We start from the raw sequence: 12,784 nt of genomic DNA, 5'->3' as shown, positions 1-12,784 counted from the left end.
ACAAAGACAGGATGAATAAATATGTTACTATGTTTTCCATCAGTTTGTATCTAGAAAAACAGAAGTGACCTATTATTGACAGATACATTAGATTCCATTCAAACTGAAAACAGTCTATGGAGTTGGTGTTGATGGAATGTCTTTATTAACCTCACATAAATAGCCACTCACATAGTCTCTGTTCACACTTTATATGCGAAAAGGAGAAGAAATACATAAGCAAAACGAACAACATTACACTAAATACCTATAAAATCCATAATGGATGAGTAAGTTTGGGTTCAACATTTATTAAAAATGAGGTTGAATACAGCTGCAGTATGTTGAAAACAGTACAGAAGCCCATTCATAAAAACAAACTGGCAAAGAGATAATGTTGTAAATGTAACAATTGGTTTAATGTTCAGTAGAGTACGGTGATTTGTTTTATGTTAAAAGCCTGTGATTTTGGCAGGTCCATGCTACTATTCATTCATTGACAAGGCTTGAAATATGTGATTCTTCCATTTGCCCAGCCAAACACTGCTGTGCTTAGTATGTGCACTTAAGTCCTGTATGCCTATGACTAACTAGACCACAGTTTTTAGGACACAATGGGGCAAATTTACTTAAGGTCGAATATCGAATAACCCTTCAACTTCAAAAAGCGAAGGGTTTAGCGCTATTCGTTCGATCGAACGAAAAATCGTTCGATCAAACGATTAAATCAATGCAACAATTGATTCGAAGGATTTTAATCCATCGATTGAACGATTTTTGTTCAACCAAAAAAAGATAGCTAAGCCTATGGGGACCTTCCCCATAGGATAACATTGACCTCGGTAGCTTTAAGTGGTGAACTAGGGGGTGGAAGTTTTTTTTTAAAGAGACAGTACTTCGACTATCGCATGGTCGAATAGTCGAACGATTTTTAGTTCGAATTGTTCGATTCGAAGTCGTAGTCGAAGGTCGAAGTAGCCCATTCGATGGTCGAAGTAGCCAAAAAAAACATTCGAAATTCGAAGTTTTTTTTCCTCTATTCCTTCATTGGAGCTAAGTAAATGGGCCCCAATATGTCCCTGCCTTGCACTGTTTATAATCAAGTTTTGGCACCTGAAGTGAAGGGTAATTAAATAACTACAGACGGTTTTTGCACCAGGAATTGAGTTCAGGCTTGTTTGGGTTACAGTCCAGTCAGTAAATTTAAAGCCATCCCTTGCATTATTTTATACTGTCTTTATACTCAGTACATGCTGGATTTTATGCTCTTAAGAAATGTAGATGGCATGTGTGATGATTAAGTGGAACATTCTAACACTGTATCCTTAGTGAAAGCGCTACATATGGTAAGTGGTTGAGTCCAATTAAAAAAAAACTGTGAATGCTGGAAATATTGTCTTCTTTTTCCACAATGCCACATCGATTAAGGTTTCCAATAGCATATTAATCAAAGTCTGCACTGTTTATATATAAATTGTATGACCAAGTTAAGAAAGGAGCAAAAAAAATACTCTTCTTTTGCCATGCCACAAATGAGTTACCCATCCACTCTAGCCATTAGTAGCAATGATGAAGTAATGTTAATTGGATAATGGCCGTCTGCCCGGAACATTGGCATGACCTACAGTGTCCTTGGCAAACAGCCATTCATGTCTCAGACACCTTTTCAGAAAAATGAAACCGTCGTATCAAGTTGAATCCAATAACACTGTACGCTTAGCAGAAATGTTATAAAATGAAAGTACATGTGATTGGTGAAAATTAGATTATAAGATTTAATAAATCTGAGTTATGTCACAATGTTAGTCAAGACTCTTGAATTAGCTGCATTTCATAAACTGAGATAGAGATGGCACAGTACAGAGTCAGATGTTTAAGGACTAGTACATACGAGTACCAGTTTTAAAGGGATTCTGTCGAGATGTTTACACTGCATATAATTCACTCTAACATGTAACATTTCATTCCTGAGCCTACAAGTGTATTTTTTTTTAGCTGTAATATTGGTAGGCAGCCATCTCAGGTCATTTTGCCTGGTCATGTGCTTTCAGAAAGAGCCAGCACTTTAGGATGGAACTGCTTTCAGACAGGCTGTTGTTTCTCCTACTCAATGTAACTGAATAAGTCTCAGTGGGAACTGGATTTTTACTAATGAGTGTTGTTCGTAGATCTACCAGGGAGCTGTTATCTTGTGTTAGGGAGCTGCTATCTGGTTACCTTCCCATTGTTCTGTTGTTGGGCTGCTGGGGGGGAGGGGTGATATCACTCGAACTTGCAGTACAGCAGTAAAGAGTGTCTGAAGTTTAACAGAGCACAAGTCACATAACTGTGGGCAGCTGGGAAACTGACAATATGTCTAGCCCAAGGTCAGATTTCAAAATTAAATATAAAAAAATCTGTTTGCTCTTTTGAGAAACGGATTTCAGTGCAAAAGTCTGCTGGAGCAGCACTATTTTGAAAAAAACATGTTTTCAATGCAAGGGAGCACAGGAAGAAATGCATTTTATTCTACCAAAGCTCAATGTACTGTAAATTAATAGAATGTTTTTCTTCCTGTGCTTCGCTGCGGTGAAATGCATTAAAACGAAATGGAAGGGAAGGGAAGGGGAGCAAAGGGAAAACCACTTATAAATAAGACACACTTTAAGTTGTGCCTGTAAAACAAAGTAGACCTAGACACCAATAATCCCTTCCTTCAGTGGTAATGCTTATTGGGAACACTAGGCTCCTGGCAGCATTCACTGAAGACAGCTACAGATAAACGTGTGTGATCTTATTGTGCAATACTACACGGACCCAGATGGTCATTCAAATTATCGGTGGATGGTATGACTTTGAAATTAATTTAGACATCTCATATTAGTGGACAAGAGCCCATTTCTTTTTATGATACTATGAACATAATTTTCCATTTTAATACTGATTATTGAGTAATCCTGTTATCAGTGTTACTGACGTGACTCCATGAAAACAATGTGAAATTGTATTAACAATTACACTGATATCAGTTACCAAGCCAACAAACAAAAAAAGCTTATTTCTTCATAGTTTATTATGAGAGAACATACCTTATCTGGCAAACTGACAACCAAGCCATGTTCAGTCTGCCCAACCAATACTTGCAAGAAGTATTCACTGCATGCAGCCAGGACTGCGCGGTGGGCCCGGAACTCTTTCCCTTCTACTATTAATGTAACATCACATAAAATGTCCTGTTTCCACTGGTCATTGAGGCACTGAAGAATATTTGTACAATGGACTGTTGATTCATACACGTACATGGGGGATTCAGTCTTCTCATCCACAGACATTCCGTTCAGACCCTTAAAAAGGAGAAAACATGAAATAAGACTTCAAAGTTAAATAAGACACAGACACCTGCATAAAATAAAATACCCAATAAAAACCTCTTCTTCTTGACAAAGAAATGAAAAAAAGGACATTGCTCTATTAATGGAAAAAGTATACATTCAGAGCTTTTACCAACAGTGTAGCATAGGGAAACATATTGCATTCAATGTCTCAATCAATTGCTGGGAACTTGGCAAGGAATGAAAAGAAAGTGATTGCTTTTTATTTTCCTACTACATTGCCTGAAGTTCCAACAGTTCCATGACAGTAATGTTATGATTATGATTTCAAAAGGAGGTGTGTGATGTAAAATATAAAAGGTCTTGCATTAGACTATCTGGTAAAACTGGAGGGAATTTTGTGAGCATAAAAAAAAAAAACCATGAGGTTGCAGGCTGAAGGCTGAAACTCATTACACAGCTTATTACACAGCTTATTAACGTGACTTCTATTCTTATATGTGCTGGTTTTGTGCTTTTGTTTTGTGCATGGACACTCATGTGGACCTTCATCGCGGTTCGTGCAGAGGTTTTTAAAGAATCTGACCGCCGCTATACGCTAGCCAAGCATAATGTGATAAATCTCGAAATTCGAATTTGAATTGGAAATTGAATCGAGTTTGGATAATTCCCAATTCGAATTTGAGAGTTTTGACAAAAAATTATGCAAATGATCTGGTGCCCCCTGTTTTAGATTTTAAGCCTTAAAGAAAAACTATACTCCCAAAATGAATACTTGAGCAACAGATAATTTATATCATACTAGACATTAAGCCCGTTAAATTAACGGGCGCTAGAGGTCCGTGGGGCACATGCGCTTTAAAAGGCTCTGTGTGCTATTTCTTTCTCATCTGGGTAGATTTCTGTGGGGCACATGCGCAGTAGCGCAATCCCACGGACACAGGGACTGGACGCAGAGACACTTGAACTTTATTATATAGGATTAAATGGCATATTAAAGAATCTTCTCAAACTTGAATATATATTTACAGTGTAAGTAAATATTGCCCTTTTACATCACTTGGCCTTGAACCACCATTTCATAATGGTCTATGTGCTGCCTCAAAGATCAGCTGACCATGCTCCAGCTATAACTGTAACAGGAAGAAGTGTCGAAGTAAAAAACAGAACTCTGTCTGTTAATTGGCTCATGTGAAGATTGGAAGATATGTGTGTAAAAAGGGCACAATGTTGTGTTATTTTCACCAGTATTAGACTGGTGAATATAAAACTCCAGGGAAAATACATGTGTTGTTGCAGCAAACATTGCTAAATTTGTGTACCAGCTTAGGAAATGCTGGATAATGGGTCCCTGGAGTAAATGGAAGAGAGCAGGGTGGGCTTCGATACCCTGCTCTAGTAAGTGTTTTGCAGCTGCCTAAAGCTGGCCATAGACGAAAGATCCGTTTGTATGAAGCAAAATACTATCGGACTTTCCCATATCCCGACCTGCCACTAACCATTCTGATCAAATAAAGTACAAAAGAACAGATCAGCCGATGTTCAGCCCCTGACAGCAATCATACGAAAGTTATGTCTGACCAAAGCTGGTGACAGTCTCAATCTGAAAATCGTACGATCAGCAATACATGCAGAGATATTACCCGCAGCCGACAGAAATCTTTTAACCTTTCCGATCGACCAAACGACTGATCTCCGCCGGACGAAAAATGTCGGGAATCTCCACATAGGTCCGAAAATTGTACGAATCCTCGATTCGTACGATCAGATCATTGTATCTATGGCCAGCTTAAGCTAGAGGTAATTAGCTAATTAAAGGGGAACTCCACAAAAAACATAACTTAAGCTTTTTGAAAAGTAAACACATTTCAAGCAACTTTGCAATATACATCAATTAAAAAATGTGCAATGTTTTTTAATAGTTTGGAACAGTTCCCTAAGCCTAGCCCCCTGCTCTCCTTCTGATCTGTCTGACAACTTTGCTGAGCTGACTGTCTACTGTTACTTTGTATCAACAGCCAGCTGTCCTCAGCCTGCTTCCTCCAAACCCCATAATACCCTGCACACATGATTTCAATAAGGAACAGAACATTACAATGCAATGCATTGTGGGTTACATAGTTCCTGCATGCTGTCTGTAGGCTGTTACAATTTGTAACATCAGTGTTTTAGTTCCTCCTTCCCTGCCAGGATTTCAAATGATGCAGAAAGAGAAGAACTGTTAAACAGCTGAATTTCAACATTGAAAATGGCATTTATTCATACAGGTAACTGTGATGGGTATATTAGGGGTTTCTGTGTTATGTATGCCTCTTTATCAAATTTTGGTTTGGAAGCCAGAGTTCAACTTTAAGCTATAGCTAAAAGGAGGTGTGAAACTACACCTCAGTGCTTCCCAATTGAGACCTTCTTGAGTGGAGGAGTTAAAGTGTTGGAGAGAGCTCCAAAGGACTTGAGAGAGGAAGAGAGAAACCCCATCCCAGGAGACAGAGTGTGAAGTATGAGTCCAAGAGAGGGTTCTGGGATTTGTGTACATTCATGCCTGTAAGTGCTGGAAATTGATGTCTGTGTGAACACCAGTGAGGTTGTTAAAGTGGGACTGCTATTCCCTATGTTGAAGCAAGTGTGCTAAACCTGTTCATTGTGTTAATAATAAAAGCTAGCCAAGCTGCATTTGAACGTAAAAGGTGGTGTCAGACTCCATTTCGGGGCTGAAAACTGTGCTGTGGCCTATGGTCTCCCATACCTGAAGGTCACTATATATATATATATATATATATATATATATATATATATATATATATATATATATATATATATATATATATATATATATATATATATATATATATATATATATATATATATATATATATAGATATATAGATATATAGATATATATTTAAATTAAATATTGATTCTGTTGGAAGTATATGTAATGTGATAGAAATTAGAAAGCAATTTTTAATAAAAATCTTTTAGACTGTAATGTTTCCATGGTGACAAAATACTTCTGACTGCTTTTTGCATCAACAATTCTCAATTGTGAATTCATATAAATAAACTACAGATTAAGATTTTTTTCTACTCTTGTGTGAATCATGGGTTTAAAATTACTTGAAAGAAAATAAACATGATTATTTGAAGCATAAAGGACAGAAATTAAAAAGAAAAGTAATAAAATTAGCACTAGTACATTTACACATTTTTATTGATTTGATTTGAAACTTTAAAAATGAAAAGAAATGTATAGTAACCATTTCATGTTAAATGTCAGAGGAAAAGAAAAAAAACCTTTGGTACTGGCATGACTATTTACTGCAGGTTACTTTTCAGCAAAATTACTACTTTCAGCTTGTCCTCAGTGTGACGCTTTATGTCAGAGGAAGATTATATATGTAGTTATTATAGGTCTGCTGGAAAAAATGCAATACATATGGTGGGATCTTATGTCATGTGCCTTAGCAAGGATACAAAACAAATTGCTGCACTGACAATAAGTGGTAAAACTAGTTATTTACACCGTTTTTATTGGTAAGCGTATGCAAAACCTGACACCCACCTGAAACTCCTACACACTTTAACCAATTAATTATCAATTACAGCACAGTAAAACACAAGCACAAAAATAAAAAGTGATGTGGTTTAATTATACGCTATTTCTTCTTTGTCTCAGAAAATTCTATACAACACTGATTTGGATTAATAATTCATTCAGCAATAAAAGTTGCAAGAAAAGATAATTATACAGTACAACAATTCTCACACTGATTTCGGTAATTACACATTACAGCTGTGTTAGCATTTTGAAAGGTTAGGGAGCTGCTGCAAATTGCTATGTCATACTTTCCTTCTTAAATGGCTGTTTCTGTGGATACAGAGAACAAAAATAGGAAAATCTGATTATGTCAAACCAATTTTTGAGACCTGGACCAGAACCCGCAACTTGCAGCCTGCAACCTGAACCGCATATTTACCCACTCAGTGTCGGACTGGGACACCAGGTGTCCACCCAAAAATCTTAGACCAGGGGCCTACCATAAAACCTTACACCAGGGGCCCACTCTCAGTACTAATATTCTTCATCTCCTCAATCAACCTCTATTCTCCTAGTTTGTTTTCTTTATATACTATAATCAATTATTCCATTTATTTAGCCTCTTTGTTCTCATATAATAAGGAATGGCCATGAAATAGGCCAAAAGTTTAGCAGCATGAGGGCCGACACTGTACCCACTTGGATCTGCTACCTGACCACGGTCCACAACTGCCTTATCCGCAATCTCATCTCCAACCCGCCAACCACCATTAAACAGGAAGTGCTGTTGCTGCAAACCGGAAGTGACATCCTCAAAAATGGGCAGAGACAGAAAACAGTTTTGTAAAAATTTAAATGGAGTAAAATATTGACAACACAACATAAGATAAAATATATAGATGAGACCTGCAACCAGACCTGCAACCGACAGACCCGCGACCCACATCTATACCCGTACCCGAAAATCCTATCATCATCCCGCAGGGTACCTGCATTTTTTGCGGGTAACCCGCAGGTACCCGACTCACTGGAACTATGAGCCATATATGAGGAGCATGTGCCAAGAAAGACACCCTCCTCGAAATGAAATGTATTCTGCTGGAGCAGCACTATTAACTGATGCATTTTTCCCATGACAGTATCCCTTTAAAGGGGGGGTCATTGACATCCAATATGAGCAGAAAGGGGAAAAATTTATTATAAGCAGCTTAAAATTAAGTTGTAACTGAAAGCAGTATTTGTTGCTTTTATACAATGTTTGGCATGATTATTCACAGGTCTGTTCATCAGCTGGCTTCCGCTACATGGTTTTGAGTCAGAGTAGTGTGGTACATAGAAAGGGACAACAATCGATTTTCTTTCATTATGTACAAAAAAAGAACAATTCTGGCTAGAGTTCTCCTTTAAATCTACAGGGTATTGTATAACAAAACCAGATTGCTACTGGTATCCCAGGTCTTCTATGAAATAGCAAAAAGTGGTTTTGAAGCATGTTGTTTATTTACTCTATTCACTTCCCAGCAGGCTGAAATAATATGCCTATGAAAGCATAGCTTGTGATTTGTCTGAGGCTGCCTTAGTCAGACTTGGGGATGCCCTAGATCAGTTCAGAGAGTATTATTAAGCTCCATAAATTTCCATGGTGAGTGTAAATGAGAGCCTTAGCCTCTGTATCAAGTGACAACAGCCAACACTGGCCAAGTAAAAAAAAAAAAGCTAGCAGGTTTGTAAATATGCTGAATAAAAACTTTTTATTTCATCTCGTTCAAGAACCAACTAGGAATGTCTCTTTTGAATCATGTAATAACTAATAATAGTGAATTTATCTCTAGCATTTGTGTGGGTGAGCATTTAGGGAATTATGATTGTAACATGGTCTCCTTTGAGAGTTGCAGAAACAACTCTATAAGGAAACAACTAAAACACTAAGGGGGTTATGTAATAAAAGGCACTAGTTTGCCCAGGGGCAAAGCCCCATAGCCACCAATCAGAAGGTGGCATTTACTGGTCAGCTGTTTAAAAGCAAACATCTTATTGGTTGCTATGCGTTACTGCTCCTGGGCAAACTTAGTGACTGGGCCCAGATTTGTGGCGAGGCCACAAAGGCCCAGGCCTTGGGCGTCAACATTTTAGGGGCGGCATGCCGCCCAGCAGCATCCTAAGGAGTGCTGGGGAGACTCAAAGTTCCCCTGTAGTCCGGGGCTTTCCAGCGCATTGACGCATGCGAAGGAGAGGTTGCGCACACTACCTGTTCTGCGCAAGGACCATGCGGCGGTGGGGCGCGCGTGTGCAACCACCCTTCTCCGAGACCATGGTGTTTGCGACCCTGCGGCCTCGGGGTGCCATGCTATTGAATCCGGCCCTGTTAGTGACTTTTATTACATATGAGGGTAAATTTGAGACGTGCAAACTTTGGCAGTATACGGGCATCTCTGCTACATATTGAGTGGTACATTTTTCACAGGGTTAAAAACAGAATAAAAATTAGACGTTTTTAAAAAGCTGCTTAATAAATATACATGTCGGTATATTCCCCTTGTAAGCAAGGAACATTGTTGCAAAACAAAACCGTTGTGGTTCAATTGAAGAGTTGGTGTTGAAGTGGGTAAGAAAAGATGTACTTGTAAGGCTTTAAAGTTAGCTGGGACAAACAAAAAGGTTTATCAGGTACAAGGAGGCCAATAAATCATGCAAAAAAGCTTTCTATATGTAAAAGGGTATTGCAGCAGGCAGTAAAAAGAATCCAAAATTATTTTTTAAAAATGTAAATAGTAAAAAAAAAAGATGCCGGAAAGGGCGGGACCCTTATTATCAGAGGGGGGTCAGCTGGTTGAAGAGAAACGAAAAAAGCAGAGATTCTGAACTCTTATTTTTCTTCTGTCTATACAAATGCATACAGCTCAACTGTCCCGTTTTTCGAGGGATAGTCCCAATTTTGATGGCTCAACCCACTGTCCCGAATTGTTACTGAAATGTCCTGACTTTCTCTTTGATCTCTCTTTGAAAGTATATTAGAGGACATTACAGACAAATAGCAGGAGACCTTTTTACCCATAGAGGGTCACCACACCAGAGGCCACTCCTTCAGACTAGAGGAAAATAACTTTCATTTGAAAGATTGAAGGTGGTTCTTCACAGTGAGGTTGTGGAATGCACTGCCGGATGATGTGATGGCTGATTCTGTTAATGCCTTTAAAGGAGAAGGAAACCCCCTGGGCGCAAAACCCCTGCCCCCATCCCCTGTGTTGCACCCCCTCCCTCCTCCCCCCTGGCCTACTTGTCCCCCTGGGCAAATGCCCCTAAGTTGTTACTCACCCCTCTGCGCAGGTCCTGTCCACGGAGTTCGCAGTCGCCATCCTCTCCCACGCGCGTCTTCTTCCTGCTCTGACCGGCGTCTTCTGGCTCATGCGCAGTAGGAACAGTTACCGGTACGGATCTACTGCGCATGCGCTGAATGTCACAAAGTTTTCCGATTTCACTTCGTGACATTCGGCGCAGTAGATCCGTACCGGTAACTGTTCCTACTGCGCTTGCGCCAGAAGACGCCGGTCAGAGCAGGAAGAAGACGCGCGTGGGAGAAGATGGCGACTGTGAACTCCGTGGACAGGATCTGCGCAGAGGGGTGAGTAACAAGTTAGGGGCATTTGCCCAGGGGGACAGATAGGCCAGGGGGGAGGAGGGAGGGGGAGCAACACAGGGGATTGGGGCAGGGGTTTTGCGCCCAGGGGGTCTCCTTCTACTTTAAGAATGGCTTGGATGATTTCTTGGACAGGCATAATATCAAAGGCTATTGTGATACTAAAATCTATAGTTAGTGTATGAGTATATATAGTTTGTGTGAGTGTATGGAGGGGTCAGTGTGTGTATGTATGGATGCTGGGTTTCATTTGACTTTGGTCATTTTTTAACCCAATCTAACTATGTAACACCAACTAAAGCAACAAGAGTCTCTTTCTGACTACTTCATTCCCAACCATGACAGGCTAAAAGTTCATCTGCAAACGACTAACTCTTCTCCTTCATTATAAAGCACTGAAATGCACACAAATAAATCCCAATAGACCTCACATATCTTGTGGGGGAGATGACCTAGGCGTGGCTTCCCTATGAAAAAGATTCTGGGCCCCATAAAGGAAACCTGTAACCTCTCTTGAAGAACACCCAGGACTCCCCTCCTCCTCCCCATATGATCTGCTTCCTCTGTGGTTATGTCACTGGTCCTCTACACAGCTTATTGTAAATTAATTTCTGTAGTACACATCTCTTTTTTTTTTTCTTTTTTTTTAAATCAGTTTTTTATTGAGAAAGTTATAAAACAAATTATAAAAACAAATGTGGGGTACAGAAAAAAGAACATAAAAAGGGGGGAAGTATAGCACATTTCTTGTTTTGTGATACAGTCAAACAGCAATATCTAACATAGACAGGCTTAAATCTCAGTTTGCAATCATATACCACGGATAAGTGTACATTTTGATTTATGAGCCCAATATCTACATCTCTCTCTCTTATTACCTAGTGTTAGAAGTGAAATGGTGGAATTATTGGCTTATGCCAGTACAGAAGAATCTCCCTTAAAGGAAAACTATAACCCCCAAAACAAAGTAGGGCTCTATAAAAAATATATTGCATAAAAGAGCTCATATGTAAAACTCTGCTTCATGTAAATAAACCATAATAAACCATAACATATATATAAGTCATAATAATATGCTTTTTTAGCAGTATGTGCCATTGGGTAATCAATATAAATAGAAAATTACCATTTAAAAAAATAATGGCTGCCCCCTGGGATCCTAGGATTTATGGTGCACACAAACATCTGTTGCTTAAGTATTCATTTTGGGGGTATAGTTTTCCTTATATATATTTTTATAGCATGTAAAATCTGACTTACGTTGCTTTTTACTGTGATACTTGAATTACTTGTTGTGTTAAATACATAGAAAATACATCTACTGTAGCACTAAATGCATAAAGAAATGTTCCTAGCTGGTTCCCAATGGAACACTAAGGGAGGTACACCTCCACAATACTTCACACTTCACCTGGTCACAGAAATATTTTTCAGATCAGAGGTTATATACATGTAGATACATGCAGAAATCCACCATGAGGGCCCTCTGTTCAGACTAGAGCAGATATTTATAACATAAATCAAGTAGGGAAATCTTCAAACTAGTAGATTAAAAACAGCTGGAGATCAGTGTGTGCACATAAGAATCAGTTTGCTGCCACTTGTTGTTTTTGTGCATTTGAATATAAAATTTTCAATTTGATTTCACTTATTCTTCAATAGTGGATGGCTGAAATAAATATCCATTTCTACCGTGGGATCCATTTACTAACAATAAATCTCGAAAACTTTCTGGTTGTCCTATGTTTCTAAAAAGCTTTAAAAATTGAAAACGTTTAAGTGGAAAAACCATGAAAACTTTTTATTCAATACTGTGCTACCATGCTATAGAAGTCAATGGGAGCTGGGCTCATCTTACTGGACCGCTTTAAATCAAATCAGACTTTTACAGGTTTTTAGATTTGTTTTTCCTACTAGGAATTGTCAAAAAAACTTGCATTTTTACATGTTTTTGAGGCATTCGTATTTTTTACCTCATTGTTTGTCGCTTTTTTTTGTTTGCACTTTTTATATTCGAATCGTTTAATAAATTCAATAACAATCGTGGTTTTAGAGTTTAGATAAATAAGCCTCCACGTGTGTGCCATTTGTTTATCGCATTTTAATAATTATGGTTAGCTGCAAAAAAGTATTTTACTGTATTAAAGGAGTCTGCAGAGAGACCCAAAAGAAAGGTTAAGAACCACTGCAGCACTAGATGAAACACAGTTTTTATTGAATTACTGTAGGTATCTCAATTTAAGATGGGGAAATACTGTATATATGTACACTGAATGCTGTTGTAGAAAACAGTGTTTTCTTCATTTGTTTAAGTTGAGC

At 38.5% G+C, this 12,784-nt stretch overlaps 1 protein-coding gene across 2 annotated transcripts in view; it reads right to left on the bottom strand.

Annotated features, from left to right (window-relative positions):
• bach2.S (BTB domain and CNC homolog 2 S homeolog) overlaps positions 1–12,784 on the bottom strand; it is a 183,374-nt gene that overhangs the window by 39,922 nt on the left and 130,668 nt on the right. For both annotated transcript variants that reach the window (XM_018265431.2, XM_018265432.2), the window contains one exon: positions 3,048–3,302. In XM_018265431.2, coding sequence (XP_018120920.1) covers positions 3,048–3,302 — 255 coding nt within the window. The remainder of the gene's footprint in view (positions 1–3,047; positions 3,303–12,784) is intronic.

This window comes from Xenopus laevis, chromosome 5S (assembly GCF_017654675.1).
Source record: "Xenopus laevis strain J_2021 chromosome 5S, Xenopus_laevis_v10.1, whole genome shotgun sequence".
Lineage (NCBI taxonomy): Eukaryota > Metazoa > Chordata > Amphibia > Anura > Pipidae > Xenopus > Xenopus laevis.
Note: the sequence above shows the minus strand (reverse complement) of the source record. Positions and strands in the feature narration are given on the sequence as shown.